The sequence below is a fragment of the Sorex araneus genome, chromosome 5 (assembly GCF_027595985.1).
Source record: "Sorex araneus isolate mSorAra2 chromosome 5, mSorAra2.pri, whole genome shotgun sequence".
Taxonomy (NCBI): Eukaryota; Metazoa; Chordata; class Mammalia; order Eulipotyphla; family Soricidae; genus Sorex; species Sorex araneus.
In genome coordinates, this window is record NC_073306.1 from 35,879,694 (window position 1) to 35,902,394 (window position 22,701).

The window sequence follows — 22,701 nt, forward strand, 5'->3', positions numbered from 1 at the left end:
AATAAAAGCAAACAGAATTCTGAAGGCAGATAGCCTTGCAATAACAACAGAACCTTGAGGAATGTCTTAATCTGGAAAACAGTAAGGAGCGCAGTTTTCTAGAGAAATATAAATGTATGTAATCATAAAAAGGGCAGCAGTGCTCTATCTCTCCCGCTGCCCGAGTTCAGTAGTCTCACGCTGCTTCCCCCACCCCAGGGAGGTCGTTGGCGGTGGGCAGGCAAAGGAAGGAATGAGGGCCAGGCTGATTGGTCTCAGTTGCAGTTTATTCCATTCCCATCTCCATTCTCCTCTGATTCTCCTGCTTCCCCCACCCCATGCTACTTCATCCTCCTTCTCAATCTCTCATCAGTCTCCTTCTCCTCCTGGCTCTGGCTCTGGCTCTAGATCCCCCAGCCCACTCTTGCAGCCTAGTTAAATCCCTAAGCATGAGGGGTTGGGGCTTACACATCAGTGTGGTCACAATTCTTTCCCTCAGGGGATGCTGCTTCTAGGACAGATAGATTCTCATACAGCAAGATGACCCGCCTAAGGGCTAAATACCATGGGTGTGTTTCTCCTCTCCTTGTCCAACAAACATATAAGCATTCATAATATTAATAATTTTGTATGGACACAGTAAGAGATACATTAAGGTTTATAGAATTGCTCTCCTGGGGCCATCTCGATCTCAGACTACAGTGCTCAGGCCAGATTAGTCTTTCCTATCCCTAGCAGAGACCTAGTCTCATCGTTACTTTTGGATCATGACAGCATTTGTCCATGATCAAGCTCTTATCTTAAAGTTAAGAATCGTGGTGCTTTGGCCTGGCCCATATCGATGCCAGGGTAGCTCACAGCTTGCCCTGGGTCCTTTCAGTCCCTCGTCGGGTGTTTGGGGTGCCAGGAACTAAGGGCAACTGAGGCTTAAGTCAAGAAAGCAGATGCCCAGGAGTGATTTCAAATTCAAATTTCAAATTCAAATTCAAATTTCAAATTCAAAGCCAATTAAATTTCAAGTTACAAAAGCATAATATTAACTATCTTCCTGTGTCTAGACAAAAAGAACATCGCTTTAGAGTAAACTATTTAAAAGACATAAAGAGAGGATGAAAGGCAGTACTTCACTCATACATATAAAATCACAGATTTCTGAGGAATCTGACCTTACAATAGGTCTGATTAGAGGGAAAAGGTGATAGCCAGTTGGAGAAGAAAGCATAGAGAAGAGTTTACAGATAAACACAGTGGAATGGAAGTGCCTCAGGAGCACTGTGATAAACCTAAGCTTCCTGTGGCAAGGGCAACAGGACATCCCAATGTTGTCCTAAAACATTTAGAGCCACATTCCAATAAACACAGAGGAATGGAGGTGCTTCAGGAGCACTGTGATGGGTATTACCAGATAAACCTAAACTCTTTGTGGCAAGGGAGAAAGGACAAACCAATGATATCCTACATAAATGAACAAAATCAACACTGGAGAAGAAAAGTTGAGTAGCCAATCTCTCAGGAGCCTGAAAGCAAATAATCTTTTATTAAAAAAAGAAATCACAAATATAGTTTAAAAGCAAACAAGTCCTGGGGCTGGAGTGATAGCACAGCAGGTAGGGCGTTTGCCTTGCACAAGGCCGATCCAGGTTCAATTTCCAGCATCCCATAGGGTCCCCTGAGCACTGCCCGGAGTAACTCCTGAGTGCATGAGCCAGGAGTAACCCCTGTGCATCACAGGGTGTGATCAAAAAAAAAAAAAGCAGACAAGTCCAAGGGGAGTGATTTTTCAAACTAGAATAGGCTATTTATTTACAATGGGATTACTTGGGAGAGCTTTAAACAATCAAAAGCCCACAGTCCCAGATGACTTAGAAGCATGGAGATCGGAGGAATTGGTGTGTTTTAAAAGCCACGTTTGAGAGACACACATTAGGAAATTTAACAGTGGAATCAATTACATCAATAGAGTAAAAGGAGAGAAAAGTCTCAGTGAATGCAAATTTAATAAAAATATAAAATTCAAATTTATAATCCAAAACAAAAACAATTCAAAACAAAAACAAATCCTTAGCAAATTAAGAATGGGGAACATGTAAAAGGAAAAAAAGGAAATGCACAGTAAATATTTATTTAACACTAGTGCTCAGTATCTAAAGCTTTGAACAGATTCAAAGTTGGCATCTGACTACATGTATTCATGAATACCCTAAAGATAACAGCTATTACAAGTAGATAAGAAAAACATGTCCGTGAATTGGAAAAGAAACAACTGCCACGGGTTCCATGCTGTATTAGGGCTTAGTTGTAAAAACTCACTCACAGGACTTACAGTGAGACCATCAGAACCTGAGGAAGACGTACAGCAAGGCTGCAGAAGTCAGCAGGGGAATCCCTGGCCACACACACCTCATCCACCCAGACATCAGGGGTCTCTTAACTGCCCCCTTTCAGCTTTCCAGCATGAGAGCTGTGAAGTCCAACCCGGCCCTTCAGAGAGGTCTGGCCCTAACCTGGGCCTGAATTTCACTCACCAAGTCTCCCCCCGAGATCCTAGACAGACCCATGCAACTGCCCGAGTCTACAAGCATAAGTCAACTGATCTGGCGGGGAGTGCCTGGAAATTTGGGGACACAAATATATCGGACAGCTTTTACTTTATTTTCAACAAATACTTGGTTGATTCTACTCAAAAGAATACAATAAAGTGTTTTAGACCAAACACCCTTCCCCCCAAAAAAGACTCAGTATCGTAAGCATCTCAATTGAAAAACAGTCAAAGGCCCTGGAGATGGCTCAAAAGGCTGGAGCACACACCTGTGCACAGGAGCCCCATGTTCAACCCCTACCACCCCACGTGCTAGCCCCTCCCCAGCACTGCCAGGGATGGTTCGAAGCAATCGCTGCCCCCAAAAAGGCCAAAGATTTGAAAACTAAACTTAAATATAGAAATCACTGTCATTGTAGCACTGTCATCCCTGCATCGATTTGCTTGAGTGGGCACCAGTAACATCTCCACTGTGAGACCTGTTACTGTTTTTGGCATATCGAATACGCCACGGGTAGCTTGCCAGGCTCTCCGAGAGAGACAGAGGAATCGAAGCCGGGTCGGCCAAGTGCAAGGCAAACACCCTACCCGCTGTGCTATCGCTCCAGCCCAAATACAGAAATGCCTGTCATAATCTGAATTTACTTTTAATCTCCTTTCGGAGAGGAGGGCCATCCTGGAGGTGCTCGGGGAAACTTATGTGGTACTGGCGATCAAATCAGGGTAGCCACGTGAGAGGCAAATGCCTCACCGGTACTCTCTACAGTCCTCATTTTGACCGTTACTTTGGAGAGCCACACCTGGCAGTGCTCCGGGCGACTTTCAGCTCTGCTGGGGCGATGAGGGGACACGTGGCACTGGGGATCAAACCCAGATCTCCTGAAGGCAAGCATGCGCCCAGTCAGCCCCTTGAGCAATCTCAAAACGGGAAGCTTTTTGTTAGATGCTGTATATTGAACCCAGGGCCTCGCAGACTTGCACAAGGCAAGTGCTCCACCCCAAAGCTATTATTCCTGGCCCTCTCATCCTATTTTTAGTTGTGTCCACATAATGGCAACCTACAGCGCTGATCTTCACTCACTAGTCTAGAAATATATCAAATCATGCTTGCTCTTAAGCCCCTTGTTCTCCCTTGAACATGGACCTTGCCTGCTCGCCTGTTTCTTTGCTTATTTCCTGTCTGGAGGAGCTTGTGTTCAAGAGAGAATACACACTTCTCCCTTCCCCTCACATCTAAGGAAGTTTCAATAAAACAATCTTGCTTCTCTCTCACACACACATACAATTACACATATCAAATCATTACCATGATGATTTAAAAAAAAAAAAAGGCTGATCATAATGTCATTATTCTGATGGCCCTGGGCTTAGTTTAGTATAAGGCAGCAGAATCCCTCTGTATCCCTCTGGCCTCTGACCCACCGGCCTCACACCCTGACCCCTCAGGCAGCAGGCGAGGATGACTGCCTCCTTCATGGAGGAGGGCCCCCTCTGGCCCCACTCCCAGGCCAGGCCAACGGTTCCCATGGTTTTGCTGCACACTCCCCCCCCCCCCCCCCCTGCTCCTGGCAATCTAACAAGTGGGCTCCAGCTCCTCAACTCTGCCACTGTGCTCTCTGCTCCTCTGCTCTCTGCTCTCCAGGCAAGTGAGGCTCTTGGCTTCGTCTCCCGCCTTCTCATAAATTCCTTAACCTCAACTACTCTCCTGCAGCTACGCCCGACCACAGCACAGCATCGGCCTCCACACACCCTCCCGGCCTCCCCCACCACGAACCACACTGAGACAGAGTCCAGGTCCCAACGTTCTGGATTTCCTTAAAGGTACCTCAATTAGCAAAGTCAAATTGAAAAGGTCAAATATGTTTTGAGCCTGTTAGCAGACACAGAAAAAAATAGGGCAGTTCTTGCACTCATGGAATAAAATTTGCAGAATGTTTTGAGTCAGTCATAACCACTACCCTATTAGGCGATGAAAAGCTCCAGCCCTGCTCCACGCCAGCCCCTTGGCCACCCGGGGCCAGACCAGGCCCATCACAGCCACTAGGAAGATCAGGGCCCAAAGTTCATGACAGCAGAATTTAATCTTTGTTTTGGGGACCACACCTGGTGGTGCTGAGGGAAGATTCCTGGCTCCGTGAGCAGGAGACATTCCAGTCGGCACTGAGGGGACCACATGCCATGCCAGGGATTAAACCAGGGCACGTCACAGGCACGGCAAATGCCTGTGAGGGTCTATAGACCCTGTAGCTCAAATCTTTTTTGTTTGTTTTTTTTTAAATGTAGGCACCATGGTTTTCAGTGAGTTTCAGGTATACAATGTCCCAACACCTATGCTGTCACCAACGTCACCTTTCCTCCCCAATGTTCCCACTGTTCCTCCCACCCGCCAGTCTGCCTCCTTGACAGGCACATTTTAAGGTTTGAATGTTGCAGTTTGGATCTCCCGCGTTCCATCCTGCTGGCGCTATGGTTCAGACACGTCTTTAAGTAACACCTCTTCACCACCAATGTGTCTGGGGCCTGCCTTCTGTCACCCTCCACCCACCTCTTCTTGCTCTCCCCCACCCACGCCGCCCCCTTCAGTTTCTTTCCTTCCCTAGCCTTAATTCTATAGTCCGGGTACCAGGGTAATCTAGGTATTTCCCCCTTGGATGCCTTGTTTTCCCTTGTCCTATCATTCTATGTAACACTGATGAATGAGTTTGTCTGGTATTTGTCTTTCTCCTTCTGACTTACTTCCCAACAGCAACATTTCACGATGAGTTTACCTCTGAATCTGTATTTTCTGTTTCCTTCTTCCAAGGAAATCATCTTGAGCACCACATGTACGTTTCCTTGTTCAGGCAAGAGGTTAGGAACTGCCATATGCCCAAAGAAATGCTTTGCTACCTTAACGACTACCTTAATGTAGTTTCTTCCTCTACTGGACAGGCCTGCCTGTTTCAACGGCACACGGGACGGAATTCATCCTAGGGGTGGAGAGGGCGCGTGGGGAGGCAGTTCATCAGAACCCTGTGCTGGCTTCTTCCCCTGGGAGTCCTCAACTTCAAAGAGTAAAGTTGTTTCTTGCCCTCATAAAGTGTCTAATTCTGGTGCTACCCTCAAGATCTCTGACTCTGACACATAGAGTAGGTTCACCACCAGCACCTCAAGGTAAGTCTATGACACAGACTGAAGACACACACACACACACACACACACACACACACACACACACACACACACACACGGCAGGTTCACCACCAGCACCTCAGGAAATGGTTAACCTTGGCATCTGAGGAGGAGGAGGAGGTCCGATGGGTCAAGACAACGTGGTGTCTGAGCCAGACCCCGAGGAAGAGACTGCCAAGCCAACAGGGAGAGCGGCACCCAATGGGCATGGCTGGAGTGATGCCGGCTAGTAGGGAAAGACAGAACAGGAGAGGCATGCCTGGGAACCATAAAGGGGAAAGCAATGAACCACAGTTAGTGGGGATGATGCGGACAGAACTGTCTCAAATGATGGAACGAACAAGTCCCATGTAACTGCTTAAGAGACATTAGAAAAACCAGAAGCAAACAAACGTACCAAGGTATGTGAAGATTACTTACTTGTTCAGGCTCAACGTGGCAGAACATTGATATTTTCTCCTTTACTGACGTGTCAAGGGGATTTGAGCACCTGCACACAACCTAGCAGTAAAGAAAAGGAGATCAGCGAAAGAGATGCACGGTGGGGGACAGGCAGACTCATGACCTGGGAGAGCCAACTGGAATTTCCCTGAATAATGTTCCAGACAGACAGCAGAGAACGCATGTGGGTAAGGTAGAAAAATCTATTTTGCACATTTGCTGGAGAGTGGTACACGTGTTTTGAAGAAGTGAGAAATGGTACCCCTAAAACAGCCATGTAGCAAAGGAAAGAACACGATCTCTGGCCCCCCCTTGGCTCCCGAGCACTAGCCCGGAGGGGGCTCCCCTGGGTCTACCGCGTTACGCCTGCTACGCAGACACAGGCTGTGTCTGACCAAGAAATGAGACGTAAGCTGACCAAGAAATGAGCGAGTCTTACCAGATCCGGGGAAAGGCCGAGCCCTCGGAGCTCCCGAACACTATTTTGGGTGGGTTTGGTCTTCTGCTCCCCTGTTGAACTTGGCTATTTTGCAAAAGGAGGAAAAGAAAAATTTCTTAGACTGGGCTCAGTAGGAAAGCCTAAGCTTTGCGTATATGAAGCTCTGGGTTAGATCTCCATCACCAAAACACACAACACACATTGCTCTGTAATAAAAAAAATATATGTTTTTTAACTTTTCTTTGCTCATTTTCCTATTAGGATAATGGGTAATCATTTACTTAAGCCAGTTCTTATTTTTGTCAAAGTTACACATACCTATAGAGCCAAACGGTTCTACCCCATCCCCTTTCCAAAGCCCTAGACAACACCACTCTTAGACTTAATTAATCCTCAATGTATCATTGCTACTTCTTGAGGCAAAGTTTGGGGCAATTTCCTATTGATTTTTCTATGTTAAAATAAAATTTCTCTACCATATATGTGCGCTGCGCCTGCTGTTCATGACTCCTCTGGCACCTGCATGGCTGGGAGGAAAGGCTGTCCACTGTTGGAACATGAGCGGTACTTTTCCTTTTCACACCTACTTTATTTTTTTTTCTTCGCTTTTTGGGTCACACCTGGTGATGCACAGGGGTTACTCCTGGCTCTGCACCCAGGAATTACTCCTGGCGGTCTTCGGAGGATCACATGAGATGCTGAGGATTGAACTCGGGTCAGCCAAGTGCAAGGCAAATACCCGACCCACGGTACTATAGCTCCGGCCCCTTTGGCTCTTATTTTCACTTTCCAAAAAATCTTTTTTTTGGTTTCAAAATGATCTCTTCTCAGGGTTTCCTTTGTTTAATGACTGCACTATCCTAACCTGTAAGTCTAAGGATGTTAATAAGGCTGCTGGGTTTTGTTATTTTAAGTTTCCTTATTCCTACAAAAATTCAACTTTTGTTCCCTTTTTTCCAGTTGTCAGGTCTCTGGAGCATTTGAGGGTTTCTCCAAACATCTGATAATCACTGGTGGCCAGTTCCTAACGAATAGCCAACTGTCCTGAGTGAGTGGGTGCTTGCTTCCCGGAGTCCTCTCTTGAGGAGTTAGTTAGCCTCGGGACACCTGGAGGGAATATTTGCTTCTGGGTAAGAGATACACACAGTGAAGAATCCTGCAATCTCCCCCCAGGTTAGGTGATTTCAACCTGTCTCTGATAATTCTGGGAACCAGGCAGCAGCAGGAAGAGGGGAGACTATCTCACAGCCTAACCTTAACCAATATCCCGTGCTTTTTCTAAAGTGCCCAACTGCTCACGCAAAAACTCTCTCCAGAGAAGCCAACAGTCTTGTGCCAGGACAGGGCTAATGCCCACACACTCAGGGTGAGGAAAGGGGACACCAGAGTCCCACTGCTCCTGAAGCAGCTCCACACCTTACTCCCAGAGACACCTCAGGCCGCTCCTGGGCCTTTGGTTTTCCACAGAGCAGACAGGGTCAGGGTCCAGCTCTCCCACATCCACCGGGTCAGCCCTCATGTCCTGCTCTCTGGCTTCGTAACTGGGTGACTGCTGCCTCCTCTCACGTACTTTGTGCTTTCTTTTATGCCTCAGAAGTCCCCTTCACCCCAGCAGCAGGGTTGCACCGGGAAGTAAAGGCCAACGGACAAGTGCCACCCACCATCCTCAACGGCCCAAGTTTCCAAACGTTTTCCAATGATCTTTTTCCAAACCGATCTGACTGTAGTAATGAAAATTCACGTGAGATTTCCTGCTTTCTGTTCCTCCACTAATCGGAACAGAAAGAAGGGAAAACCGTCCTTTGCTGTCTTTTCACCACATTCCCAAAGTGAAACTTGCAATGTCTTACCTGAGGAACGAGACTGACATGAATGTTACAGAAGTTCTCTCTTTTGACCTTGAACTGGAACTGCCGGAAAGCCTCGATGAAGGGCATGCTCTCTATATCGCCCACTGTCCCACCGAGCTGCAAGAAGGACGTGAACACTGGCTTAGAGCTGAAGCACCAGAACTTTCTCTCGTGGTCTGGTTCCTCACACCAGCACTCCGTCATCTATACTCAAGGATCAGTAACACTGGGTGGGCTCTCTGGGCCTGGTAAATGTTACCAGTGATTAGAACATGTAACATTTGAAAGGGAACCTTTTGGGATAAGCTCCCCCTCTCTAAGGTTACATGGACACTCCCACATCGAAAGCACAGACTAAGCTATTGCCTTAGTCAGGAACAACTTCTGAATTAAAAAAGTGACTGGGGGCCAGGAAAATATTTCAGGGATCAGGGGATGTACCTGACAGGGACCCGACCCGGGTTTAACCCTGGCACCACAGCGCCTGAGCAGGACCACAACCACCAGACTGGCTGGCCAACTCCTGCCAGTAGGCCAAGGCCCTCTGATGAACACTTGGGAAACAAAAGGAAACAAAGAAAACAAAAAGCACCAGTTATAGAGGTGGGGATGTGGCTCAGGAGGGAGTTCCTGTCTCAGTAAGAAGAGACCAAGTAGGATCCGCAGAGCAGGAGCGGACTTGCGGTGTCCAGATAAACAGAGCTGGAAGAGGCTCAGGGCAGAGGGGAGCTGGCCATGTGACCGCTGTGGCGCTCACACCTGCCTCCTCACAGGCAGGAGTGTCCCGGTTCTCCCGGCAACTGGCTTCTCAGCTGCTGAGAGGTGGCAGTGGTGCGCCTGCGGTCAGACAGGGGACGGCAGAGTCAGGGGAGACGCATACACACCTCGATCACACACACTTGAGGTTCCAGGCCATCTTCATCCACAGGGATCAATGCCTGTCTCATGACCCACTCCTGGATAGCATCTGTGATGTGAGGGACAACTGCGGGAGAGAAAGAAGTCCGTGAACCAGGTCCCTCTGCGGGGGCTGGGACGAGAGTCTGCCTGCAGAGGGGCCCACACGAGTCTCTGGCCTCCCCCTGCCCACAATCTCCCTTCCAGATTTCCAAGTGGCGGCTGGAAGAGTGGAAGTCTAAGTGTGACTCCGAGTGCCTGGCCCTGTGTCCATCCGGCTGATTGAGCGGACGACAGGCTCCACGTCCACCCCTATTCACCCCCGCGCCTGCTTGCTTTTCATAGAAGCAGAAAACTCCAGGACCCTACTCAGGTTTCCAAAACCCAACGGGCAGAGGAGCAGCTGCCCAGACGGTAAAGAGAGAGCCTGGGAGTGCAGCCCCAGGGCCAGCGTGTCCGGAGGCAAATTTCAGCCCCAGAGCTTTAGCAGCGGTCACTCTCTGGGCAAACAACCTAACTAGTCTCAAGCTTGCTTGGGTATGGCTTTCAGCCCGCGATGAGCCAGCACTCGTGACACACAGAAGCAGCCACTGCCAAACACACTCAAATCATATCGTACAGCTCCGAGAGCAGCGTCCTGCGGGGGGCAGAGAGCAGGTTACTACTAGGGACAGTAAACTGCTGTCCGGCTTGTCCTGACCTCCGGCTCGAGAATATGCATCATCTCATCCACAGAGTAGCCAAAGGGGTCTTCAGCAGTGATCCCTGAGCACAGGGCCAGGGGTAAGCCCTGAGTACCTAAAATAAAAGCTAGTAATAATGTATACTGGTGAGATGGGGAGAGAGATCAAAGGGCTAGAACATGTACTGCACATGTGGAAGGTCCAGGTCCCACCCCTGGCATCCCATGGGTCCTCCCCCAAATAGCAGAGTCACCTCAGGAGCACCCCCCAGAGTAACCCTGAGCACCAAGCAAGCCCCAGCCCCGAGTACAGCTCAGCGTGGTCCAAACACAAAACAGACACACTGAAATCCACACACCCAGGATCCCATCACCTGAACACCAGAGAGCCAGGGAGGGCACCTCGAAAACACGAGCCCAGCCACAGCACACCCCCAACACACACACACCCAGGAGAGGGATACAGACCCTGACTCTGTGGTCTGGGAGCCGAGCGCCACAGCATGTGTGCAACCAAGTGCCTGAGAGCAGCCAGCTGCAGCCTGAGACGCCCCACTGCACGCAGCACCCCCTCACCGTGCAAGCACCACAACCGAGCGTGCACCAACCCGTCCCCGTCATCACAGACACAACCGGAAGGGAAGGAGGAAGGCATAAATAAACTCCTCAGGGGCTTCCCTCCGCTGTCGCACACCTCAGCGCTCTCTCCAGACACTCGCCGGGCCCGCTGTGCGCCTGCACGCATCTGTGCCGTGTGCCCAGCTCTCCCCAAGGTGGGGCCTCTCAGCACGAGCATCCTCACACCCCACCGCCCTGACACCTGAAGCTGCCTCTCCCTCTCCTGCCTCGTGTTCCCGTCCACTGTTCTCTCTCATGAGTTAACCCCCACGGGGTTGGTCTCCGGGGCAAATTCCCAGGCCAGGAAGGGTCTCCCCACAGTGAGCGTCTCACCAGTCATCACTGATTCCTACCTGAGCCCTCTCTGCACGGCCAGAACTCAGAGATACACTTTACTGACTTGACTTGATCCTCCCAACAATCCAGGAAGGTGGGCACGGTTGTCAATCCCAATTGCAAAAGAGGTCACCAGATGCCATCCGTCCACATTAGTGTCACTAAGCGGCAGAGCTAAGAGCTACACGTGAGCCAATCAGTCCAGTACCTGGCCAGGACCGGCCCACAGCACAGCCCAGAGCAGACTTCCTCCCATAACTCAAATGGAAGCCACGTTTTACAAGCCTCTCCGCCTCCCGCCCAGATCTGGACTTAGGCCATTCTCCGCTAGACGGGGGTTTCCCACTTCCACCTTTTGTTTACAGCAGCATGACTGAACACTGAGCAGACCCCCAATGTAACAGATACAGAGGTCAACACTGTGAGGGGTGGGCTTTCTGTGACCCCCCACTCCAAACCTTCTGCACTGCCGGTCAGGGTCTAAATTCAACACACAGGACATCCTGTTCCTTCTCGCTGCCTGCCAAGTCCCAGATGCACATACGTATACACACATGCACATGTGCACATGCATATACGCACGCGCACACACACACCAGCACACTGCCTGTTCCTTCTCGCCGCCTGCTAACTCCCAGATACACATACATATACATACGTGCACATGTGCACACGCGCGCACCCCCGCCCCCAGCATACTGCCTTTATCACTCCACACTGTCAAAAACAGCTCTCAGGCCTCAACGCCTATGGCTGGGCTGATGGTTTTAAAGGCCCTTTACAAAGCAGCAGGGGCTTCTCAAAATTATTGGACACCGTCCTGAATTTTCAACTGACGGCACTATTTCAGCAGTAACAAAATACATTTTGGTTACAAAAAATATATATATTGCACCAAAAGATAAATTGTGTAAACAAAGGAAATTAAACGGGCTAAGATTCTCCACTCCCGAGGACAAAACCAGCATTACCTTGGACAGTTTTCCCCAAGTAATCTCCTTTGCGTTCCTTGTTAATGACGTACTGGTATATCTTTCCGGTGGTCAGATTATTGTCCTTGGTGAGGCGGATGTCAAGGAACCGCTCGTAGTTACCCAGGTCAAGATCAACTTCCCCACCATCATCCAGCACAAACACCTCGCCTGCGAGGAACAGAGAAAATATTCAGAGTGAGCGCACACTGCATGCCACGCACAGCACAGCCTCGGCCCTCAAATACAAACATCCAAAGACAAAAAAGTCCACGTTCGCTTGATATGGAGCAGAGAAATTGATTTGTAGCAGACCCAATGAGAGAAAGAAAAATCACCAAGCAGTTCCCAAATGTCAACTCCACATTCCAGTCTACCTATAAGCTCGGCCTGAATCAGGAAATTGTGAAACAGTCATAATGTCCATGAAACAGAAGGAAAGGCCAGCCTGAAAGGCCACAGATACGTGGGATCTGACAGCGATGTGGCAGCTGCTGCCCGAAGAAAAAGAACTTTGAACTGAGCATCCACATGAGCAGAGAAAAGCCGAAAATGTGATAAAGAGGGGCCAGAGGGGCTAGCACAGCGGGTAGGGCATTTGCCTCACACGCAGCGAACCCGGGTTCAATCCCCAGCATCCCATATGGTCTCCTGAGCACTGCCAGGAGTAACTCCTGAGTGCAGAGCCAGGAGCAGTAGCCCTTGAGCATCACTGGGTGTGACCCAACACCACCTCCACCCCCCACAAAAAAAGGAAAAAAAAAAGAAAAAATATGGTGAAAGTGAGATTTGATTCAGAACTAAAACAAGTTGTACACCTGGTCGTGTTGGTTATAAAAATCAGCCTCTGGACTACACTTTAATTTTAAACAAAGTTAGGAAATCTTACACATTTCTCCCCCTTCCTTAACATACATTCATTAAACAAAGTTAGGAAATCTTACACATTTCTCCCCCTTCCATAACATTCATTCCTTGAAACAGTCTAAATACTTTCCCCAGAATGGCTCATTCCTACCAAGCCCATAGGAAATAAGCGCAAAAAAAAAAAACAGGAAAGCCAAAAATGACTCCTTTCCTCCTTAGAATTAATTCATTCTCCACCAAGTAGTCTCTATTATGATGCCAGAATGTACTCTCATCATCATCTCACCAGGATGTACTATCTATCCCCTTGTTGGATATCATTGGTTTGTCCTTTCTCCCTTGCCAGAGTTTGGGTTTATCTGGTAATAATCTCTTAAACAATTCTAGACTACATTGGTATGTCCTGCTCCCCTTGCCACTAGGAGCTTAGGTATATCAGTCATGCCCATCAAAGTGCTCCCGGAGTCACTCCCATTCCTTTGTTTATCTGTAACCACTTCTACCAGTTTATCTGCTCTTCCTCTAATCAAACTCTGTTCATTTGTAAGGTCAGACCTTGCTAGGACTGTGAACTTGTATTGTAAGTTAATATTGTCTTTCTCCTCTTTTATGTCTTCTTTAATAGTTTACTTTAAAACAATATCCTTTTTGTATGGACAAAGAAAGACATTTATTAATATGCTTTGGTAACATGGGATCTAATTGGCTTCAAATATTATTCACTCCCAGGCATCTGCTTTTTGGACTTAAGCCTCAGCTGGCCTTACTTCCTAGCACCCTCAAAAGCAGGGTCTCGACGAGGGACGAGACGGAACCAGGGCAAGCGGTGAGTTATGTGCTACCCTGGCATCGAGATGGGCCTGGCCAAAGCGCCTAATGCTTAACTATATGTTAAGAGCTTGGTCATGGGCATGTCATGTCATGATCCAGAAGCAAAGAGACTAGGACCCTGCTAGGGCTAGGAAAGACTAATCTGGCCTGGGCACTGTAGTCTGAGATCAAGATGACCCCAGGAGAGCAATTCTATAAGCTTAATGCATCTCTTGCTATGTCCATACAAAATGATTTATAATATGAATACCTATATGTTAGTTGGACAAAGAGAGGGGAAACACACCCATGGGATTCCACTCTTGGGCGGATGTCCTGCTGAAAGAGATTCTGTCCTAGTGAAAGCATCCCCTAAGGGATAGAATTTTACCCCCTATTGATTGTAACCACACCTATGCATAAGCCCCCGGGGCCCCAGATGGGGGGGGGGATTTAAGGTGGCTGGATGAGGGGGCTGGGAGTGAGTTCCAGGGCAGATCCAGAGGAGAGAAAGAATGAAGCAGGATGGGGGAGGAAGAAGCAGGAGGAGACTCAGGAGGATGGAGATGGGAATGGAATAAACTGCGATTGAGACCAACCACCTGGCCTCCGTTCCTTCCTTCTCCTGCCTCATCATCGCCATCAACCTCCCCAGGGTGGGGGAAGCGGCCGGAGTCAGCGCCATTGCCCTGTTCCCTGTGCCTGGCTTGGTGCGGTGAGGCACTCTTTGCCCCTCCCTTCCCTTTTCTTTTTTGTGTTTTACACATCCCCTCGTCACAGACCTGATATAAAAAGTGTTCATCCTTAAAGATTTTCGCCTTAACCTTAGAAAGCAGCAGTATAAAAACATTCTCATAAAGTACATATTTCTAAGGCTTACTTACAGCAAACATCTCCACCGAAGCTTTAGTTCTTACAACATGTGATGTACAAGGATTCAGTCAAGAATCAGCCATTTTTCCCACCCTCCCTTAACTGACTCAACTTTTCACTCACCTCAAAAGTAGCTTATTTATTGTCTGGTTTACAGATCATCCAAACCCTGCTTCTCACTATAAAATGGCCCATTAGCCTGCTTGAACACTGCAGGAAACCTAACCCTCTAGAATTTGGTCGTTCCTCACATGAAGAGTGCTTGCTATTAATGAAGACCCTTTTTTGTTTTCTTTTTGGGTCACACCCAGCGATGCACAGGGGTTACTCCTGGCTCTGCACTCAGGAATTAACTCCTGGAGGTGCTCAGGGGACCATATGGGATGCTGGGAATCGAACCTGAGTCGGCTGCGTGCAAGGCAAACGCCCTACCCGCTGTACTATCACTCCAGCCCCTAATGAAGACCTTTTATCCAGACTGTTTACCCTAGTTCTAAAGCTTGGGCCACAGAATAATAAACATATAATCCTCTTTTCCAATACCGGAAAGAAATAATGTCACCAGATTTTTTTTTTTAAACAAGAGACATGACAGATTTTCTTCAAGCACCAGAAAAGATGAGTTTTATGATTTCTACTTGCCAAAACTTTTAAGACCCAAACCTAGTGTTTCCCAAAGTGGGTGAAACCACCCACTCGGGGGGAGGGGGGTCGCTGAAAGGATGGTGGGGTGAGGCAGCAACAGTGCAACAGGGGATGCTTTCTGTTTGTTTTCAGAAGAGAGATTTCCAGAGGGGCAGCTGAGATTTTTTTTTTTCTCCTGAAAAGCAACAGGTGAGGCCTGCTGCTCTAGTCATTATATTACAGAATAAGAGTTCCACTTCTTCTGTTCAGGTGCAAAAGAATTCTGCTTCCTCTGTTCACCGCGTGCTGTGCTGAGGACTTTTATGGAAGGTAGGAAGTTATGCAGACACACTTGGCAATACACACAATTTCCAAGAGCAGACAGACATTCTGCCACGCTGCAAGATCATTTTAATTAAAGAAAATGGAAGAAATTCATTCTGCTTACCATGCTCATAAGGAGAAAATGTTCCAGCATCAATGTTAATGTATGGGTCAATTTTAATCGAAGTTACGTGTAAACCACATGACTTCAGGATTGTGCCCACACTGCTCGCAATGACTCCTTTTCCAATTCCTGATATCACACCACCAGTGACTAGAATGTACTTCATTTTACCTTAGGATCTGGGAAAGAGAAAAATGACAGATAAATAGAATTTAAAAAAATTAAGGTCTAAATACTTGTTCTGCCACTTACTAGCTACAAGCCCTCTTGATGGCTTGGGTTCCCTGACACAGACCTCTGGGGAGGTTGTTAAGAAGGATCTCAGTATGTTTCTGAACCCAGTGAATGGCTTCAGTCATGTAAGAGTTGAAAAGCTGCTGTTAAATCAAATACTGTGCCTTTTGGTAAAGCAGCCTTGGGAATCAGGCTAATGAAGCAAACAAACATAACAGCTCTAAGTTCTTGAAGGAACTACACCCCAAATGCTGGAGCCAGGAAGAGCACTCATTTTATCCATGAAAATGACAGTGTTTAAGCTAAATTACAATTTGTCATCAAGAAAAATTGGGTTGGGGAGATAGTAGAGAGGGTGGAGTGTTTGCTTTGCATATGGCTGATGAGTTCAAATCCCTGGCATCCCATATATGGTCCAAAGCACCACCAGGTGTAATTGCTGGGTAAAGAGAGAGAAATAACCCCAAGCATCATCAGGTACGTGTCAGAAAAGAAAAGAAAGAAAAGAAAAGAAAAGAAAAGAAAAGAAAAGAAAAGAAAAGAAAAGAAAAGAAAAGAAAAGAAAAGAAAAGAAAAGAAAAGAAAAGAAGGGGGAGGGGAAGGGGAGGAGGAGGGGAGGAGAGGGGAGGGGAGGGGAGGGGAGGGGAGGGGAGGAGAGGAGAGGAGAGGAGGGGAGGGGAGAAAACAGCTCCCCTAGGTTAGGCGAATCCTCTAGGTAATGAAAAAAAGGATTTCAACATTTTATTTATTTCTGTTGTGTTGGTTAATTGTTATGCCGCCTTTAGAATTTTGTGTACATTTAAAAGTCACTGCAAGTGAACCTATAACAATTTAATTAAAGCTCTCTTCTGTAACTGAATCACCTCTCCCAGGTATGCCTTAGAGATTTAGCCATTAGAAATAAAGGCCATCAGATAATAAACCAGTCTGAGGTACATAGTGGTAGACTTGGCGAGGACAAATCTGACTCAATCCAAAGCGCAGTACAGTGCTGGTGGCAGGGAATGGAAGAAACAGAAAGGAGAGGGGCCAAACCCGGCTGAGGCTGGGGCTGGAGCGACACTACAGAGGGTAGGGCGTTTGCCTTGCAAGCAGCAGATCCCTGTTAAATCCCTGGTGTCCCATATGATTCTCAGAGCACCATGAAGACTAATTCCTGAGCACAGAACCAAGAGTAAGTCCTGAGCATCGCTGGTTGTGGTCCAAAAACAAACAAATGAACAAAGACCAGCCGAGGCAGAAGGGGAGGAAAAAGCTACAGGCCTCCTGGGACCCAGAAACAGCCTTTGGTCAGCAAAACCCAAACTGGCTGGAAATGAGCAACACCAGGCAGAAGGCAAGGCTCGCTCCGGAGCAGGCAGGACCTTCTTCTCCTCCAGAACACTTCATGTGAAGCCAATTTCTAACAAAAATAAACGAAGAAAGGAACAAGGAAACCTGGGGAGTTCTGCTTGGAGCATTTTCCTGGCCCCGCACCTCCCCTGGCAGGAATGCACCCACTTGGCAAAAGGGGCGAGAAAGCTCAGAACGTCGCCTCCCCTCCAGCCACCCCATCCGCCTGCCATCCGCATCTCAGAGCTCTTTCCCAGGCTTCTGCCAAAATACACAAGAAATCCTCAAAAAGGGGTCTCTAGACCATCAATCAGAGAAGTGCTGCTTCTGTGGTTCCTCTTCATGCACCCGTCTAAGGGCCTTTTTAGGTTAACGAATACTGTGATACCCCCCAGAGGAACACTTTATGACATACAGTATGCAGTTTCCCCAGACTTATGGCACCTTAAGTCCCCATTATGTGGTCACCTCCCCTTTGAATACCAGACGTGGCTACATTTTAGACAGATCCTAGACAGAATCCTGAGAGTACACCCTGGACCCATGGGCTAAAACTCCGGAAAATGTTTCCAGAAATTCCTTAGCCACTCCAAGAGGGTTACAGAGGGCCTTACTTCTACGGAAGACTCGAGTGCATCTAATTTGCCCTTATCTTACGTTGCAAAATACTTTTCTTGAGCCTCCCATGGTGCCTGGCAATAAATACTCTACTCCAAGACAAGGCAAGAAAAATTGATGGGGCTCACACACTCACTTTTATAATCTGGGCTTGTTTTGGTTTTCGTTGTCTTGGTAGAGGCTCACACTGGTGCCAGGTGGCCACGGGGTGCCAGGGATCAAATCCAAGCCTCCACATGCAGGGTAGGGACCTTCCTTATCCCCGGTACCCCATCTCCAAAGCCTATGGTGACACCACAACAATTCAACAGATGGGGCCCACTTCTCAAGCTGTGGGCAGTGCCGTGAGATGAAACATTTACAAATCAATGAGTAATCCAGGGATGGGCCTGCCCCAAGGAGAAGCGAGCTGAGACAAGCGCCAGGGCCCACAAGGAGAGGAGGGGGACAAGTGTATCCCGGGGTAAAGGAATCCAGCTGGCTGCAGCTTTGTTACCTGAGAATTGCAGCGGGTCTGGGAGAACTCGATGCAAGAAAGGGATGGGGGGACGGAGGGAGGGGGGCCTGGACAAACACAGCGGGAAGACTTCTACAGGAAATCGAGGGAGGGCCAAGAAAAATAGGGGGTGCGCGGAAGGGGAAGAAAGGGCCGACCAATCCGCTGGCCCCCGAAGTGCCTCGGGTCTGCGCTTTGCTTTTCAAGCACTGAAGCACCAAGCGTGGGGGCGGGGGGAAGGAATTCAAGAACGCTGGGGCACGGGCGCCTTTTCTTTGCCCAATGTCCCAACCATCCAGTTCCGGAGCCACCACTCTGGGCGCTGAGATGCGGCAGGTCACTCGAGTGGCCCGACGCCCGGCTCCATCTGCGAAACCGGGGCGAGACCCTCGGCGTCCCTGTCACGGGGCTGCCAGGGGCTCGACCTCCGGGGCGCGGTGGCCGGATGTCCACGTCTGCCCACGTCCGCTGGGACAGCGTCCCTCCATCGCAGCATCCTCCCCAAGCCCGGGAGGCCGCGATGCGCGGGAGCCGGCGCGGACCGCACCCCGCGGCCCTCGGGCCCACGGGCGTCCAGGCCGCCGGACCCATCCCCCACCGGCGCGGCGGGCCAGGCTCGGACCTTGAACCCCCTTCGCAGCGCGGCTCGGGCCGGGCCTCGAGGTCGGAGGGCCGCGGGGAGCCCCACGGGCAGAGGCGGCCGCGGGCTCGCCCGCCGCGGCGTGGGGGGGCAGCGCCTCCCGGCCCGCTCGGCGCCACGCGCCTGCCCCGGCTCCCGGCTGGGCCGAGCGGGCCGCGCTGACACGGGCGCTGTCCGGCTCCCGCTGCCCGGGCCCCGCGGCCTCCCCCGCGCGCCACCCCCACCCCCCGCTCGCGGCCCCAGCGCCCCGCGCCCCCGCCGCGCCCGGCCACGCGGCCCAGCGCGCGGGAGCCGGCTCCTGGCCCGCCGGGCCGCCCGCCCCACTCCCGTTAGGCGCGCCACCCATTGGGCAGGCGGACGAGCCACTTCGGCCCTGATTGGCGGAGAGCGACGTCCGTCAGCTGGCCGTGGGGCCGTCCCGCGCCGCGCTCGGCGAGCAGCGCCGATGTCTGCACGGCAGCAGCGTTCCCGCCCGGTCGCCGGGGCCGGCGTACCTGAGACCGCCTTCAGATCCTGCCGTCGGCCACAGAGCTGGGCGCACACGGTCACAGCCCGGCGGCCAGTGAGGTGGCCCCTCCGCATGCGCCCGGCCGTCTTTCACCGAGGCGGGCTCTCGGCGGTGCGCACGCAGGGACGGGGGCGGGGCGCCCGCGGAGCCTCCCCGGGGCGGGGCCTGAGCGCGCGCGGGAGTGCGCAGGCGCGGGATGCAGCCACCGGGCTGGTCCTGCAGCAGCAGCTGCGAGCCTCGGGGCCCCTCGCGGTTGCACGCGAGGCAAATGTGTGGCCTTTCGGTCTCGGTCGGTGAGCCTCCCTTGAGGGATGGAAGACCCTTTTGTTTGTTTTTGTTTGGGGGCCACACCCGGGCAGGGCTCATACTCCTGGTTCTGCGCTCAGGAATGCTCAGGGATCATACCTGGAGTTGCTGGGGTGGGGGTGGGGGATCGGGGGACCCATAAGGGATGCGGAGGATGGACCCCAGAGCGATGGTTGTTTGTGTTTATGCTTCTTGACTCACACAAAGCTCATCTTTCTCCTGGCTGAGGGGGAGGGGGGCAGGTAGGGGAATGGTTCACAGGCTGGAACATGTTCTTTGCATGCAGGAGTTGTGGGTTTGATTCCTGGCACCACATGGTCCCCAGAGCAGCTCAGAGAGCTGTCACCCTGCCCACAAACACCACACCACCAAGTCTTGAGGCCCCCTGGGTGTGGCTGAAAAGACTAAAACCAATGCACAACAGCCTAGGGGAAGACTAGGTCCTACAGTCTTATCTCTGCAGAGCTGACCCCACCCCAGTTCTCCCCATACTCTCCACCCCGCCCCCACCACCACCGCCCAAAGGAAGGCCAGGCAGGTACTGGCTCCTTGTCACCTGGCTCCCATCTGCCTACATCTACTCTGATGCGGGTAGAGCGGGGAGGGCTTGGGTCCCCATGGATGTGACAGGACTTCCTCCTCACTCTCTGTTGAGGAATCACTCTTGGCTGTGTTAGGAGGACCAACCCAGGCCTGCCTTTTATAAGGCAAGGGCCCTACCCGCTGTACTATCTCTCTGGCCTCCATCAACTCCAAAGGCAGAAAGGAAAGAGATGTGGAGTAAAATGAGTGAGACAGAAAGCAAGCCTGTGAAGAGCCCAGAGGCCCGAGAAGTACGTGGCTAGTCGAAGAGTCAGTGACAGAGAGAGGGAGAGCAAACTCGAGCTGGGAAGCAGACACCAGGGCACACTATGCCCCGCGCTTGGCCCAAGGTTAAGGATTCCCAGTCCCCTAAAAAATAGTAGAACACTATAGGAACTTTTTTTTTTTTTTTTTTTTTTTTTGCTTTTTGGGTCACAGCCAGCGATGCTCAGGGGTCACTCCTGGCTCTGCACTCAGAAATTACCCCTGGTCATGCTCAGGGGACCATATGGGATGCTGGGAATCGAACTGGGTTTGGCCGCGTGCAAGGCAAACGCCCTGCCCGCTGTGCTATCTCTCCAGCCCAATAGGAACTTTTTTGAGGAGGTGTTTTGTTGATGTCTTTGTTTATTGTTAGAATGTTCTGAGGAGAAGGTTTTAATTTTCTTTCTAAGGAACACATTATGTCCTGAGTGACACTTTGTTTCACCTTTATTTCTTTTATCCAGGTGGAAGTAAAGCTATTTTACCAACATTACTCTCCGTTTTGTTATTCAAAGTTGCATTTACAAGAACTCAAGATGCTAATTGAGGATTTAACTCAATTGTTTTTGCCTCCGAATACTAATGTAGACCTGTGGTATCTGGTAGCTGTATTCCGGTGTTCCTGTTTGTTACATGGGAGCAATTTTTTTTAAATTTTTTATATTTTATTGAATCACCGTTAGATAGTTACAAGCTTTCATGTTTGGGTTACAATCTCACAATGATCAAACATCCATCCCTCCACCAGTGCACATTCCCCACCACCAATATCCCAGGTATACCTCCTCCTTTCCCACCCTCCCCCACCTCTATGGCAGACAATATTCCCCATACTCTCTCTCTACTTTTGGGCAGTATAGCTTGCAACACAGACACTGAAAGGTCATCATGTTTGATCCATTATCTACTTTCAGCATGCATCTCCCATCCCAACTGATTCCTCCAGCCATCATTTTCTTAGTGATCCCTTCTCTATTCTATCTGCCTCCTCCCCTCCGTTCATGAAGCAGGCTTCCAGCTAAGGGGCAATCCCCCTGGCCCTTGTATCTACTGTCCTTGGGTGTCAGCCTCATGTGATGTTATTTTATATTCCACAAATGAGTGCAGTCCTTGTATGTCTGTCCCTCTCTTTCTGACTCATTTCACTTAGCATGCTACTCTCCATGTTTATCCATTTATAAGCAAATTTCATGACTTCATCTCTCCTAACAGCTGCATAGTATTCCATTGTGTAGATGTACCAAAGTTTCTTTAACCAGTCATCTGTTTTAGGGCACTCGAGTTGCTTCCATATTTTGGCTATTTGTGAACAGTGCTGCAATGAACATATAGGTACAGATGTCATTTCTACTGTGCTCTTTTGCATCCTCGGGATATATTCCCAAAAGTGGTATTGCGGGGTCATATGGAACCTCAATTTCTAGTTTTTGAAGGACTGTCCATATGGTTTTACAGAAAGGCTGGACCAGTCGGTATTCCCACCAACAGTGAAGGAGTGTCCCTTTTTCCCCACATCCACGCCAGCACTGGTTGCTTCTATTCTTTTGAATGTGTGCCAGTCTCTGTAGTGTGAGAGGGTATCTCATTGTTATTTTGATTTGCATCTCACATGGGAGCAGTTTGTCCCAAGTTCTTATGCATCTTCACTGAAGGACTTTTATTTATTTATTAATTTATTTACTTGCTTTTCAGGTCACACCCAGCGATGCTCAGGGGTTACTCCTGGCTCATGCACTCAGGAATTACTCCTGGCAATGCTCAGGGGACTATATAGGATGCTGGGAATCAAACCCGGTCGACTGCATGCAAGGCAAACACCCTACCCGCTGTGCTATCTCTCCAACCCACACTGAAGGACTTTTAAAAGGTGTGGAATACGCTTCACCTGTGGGAGCCCTGAGTTCAATCCCTCACACCTCATAGTCCCTGAGCAAGGAGTGACCCCGAGAACCACTGCTGGGTTTGGTCCCCAAAACAAAGAATAGTTGTGGCACGACCAGGTTTGTTATTTGGGGGGAAAAAAATGTGCAAATGAAAGGGTTTTTCCTTGTAGAAGAAAAAAATTACTTGAAAATATAGATTTCTAAAAAACGGTTAGGGGGTTTCTGCAGGGGCTTTAAAGAGGCTTCTGTGGGGGCTGGAGCAATAGCACAGCGGGTAGGGCGTTTGCCTTGCA

At 49.7% G+C, this 22,701-nt stretch overlaps 1 protein-coding gene across 2 annotated transcripts in view; it reads right to left on the reverse strand.

Moving 5' to 3' along the window:
• CTPS1 (CTP synthase 1) overlaps positions 1–19,517 on the reverse strand; it is a 32,254-nt gene extending 12,737 nt beyond the window's left edge. Inside the window, exons 1-7 of one of the 2 annotated variants that reach the window (XM_004614207.2) lie at positions 19,360–19,517; positions 15,546–15,724; positions 11,924–12,094; positions 9,304–9,404; positions 8,420–8,536; positions 6,570–6,653; positions 6,110–6,190 (exon numbers count right to left, since the gene is read on the reverse strand). In XM_004614207.2, the coding sequence (XP_004614264.2) occupies positions 6,110–6,190; positions 6,570–6,653; positions 8,420–8,536; positions 9,304–9,404; positions 11,924–12,094; positions 15,546–15,711 (720 nt within the window). In that variant the 5' untranslated portion in view covers positions 15,712–15,724; positions 19,360–19,517. Of the gene's footprint in view, positions 1–6,109; positions 6,191–6,569; positions 6,654–8,419; positions 8,537–9,303; positions 9,405–11,923; positions 12,095–15,545; positions 15,725–17,865; positions 18,951–19,359 lie in introns of those variants that run through there. The other variant, XM_055139405.1, reaches the window with a different exon arrangement.
• Positions 19,518–22,701: the final 3,184 nt, after the last annotated feature.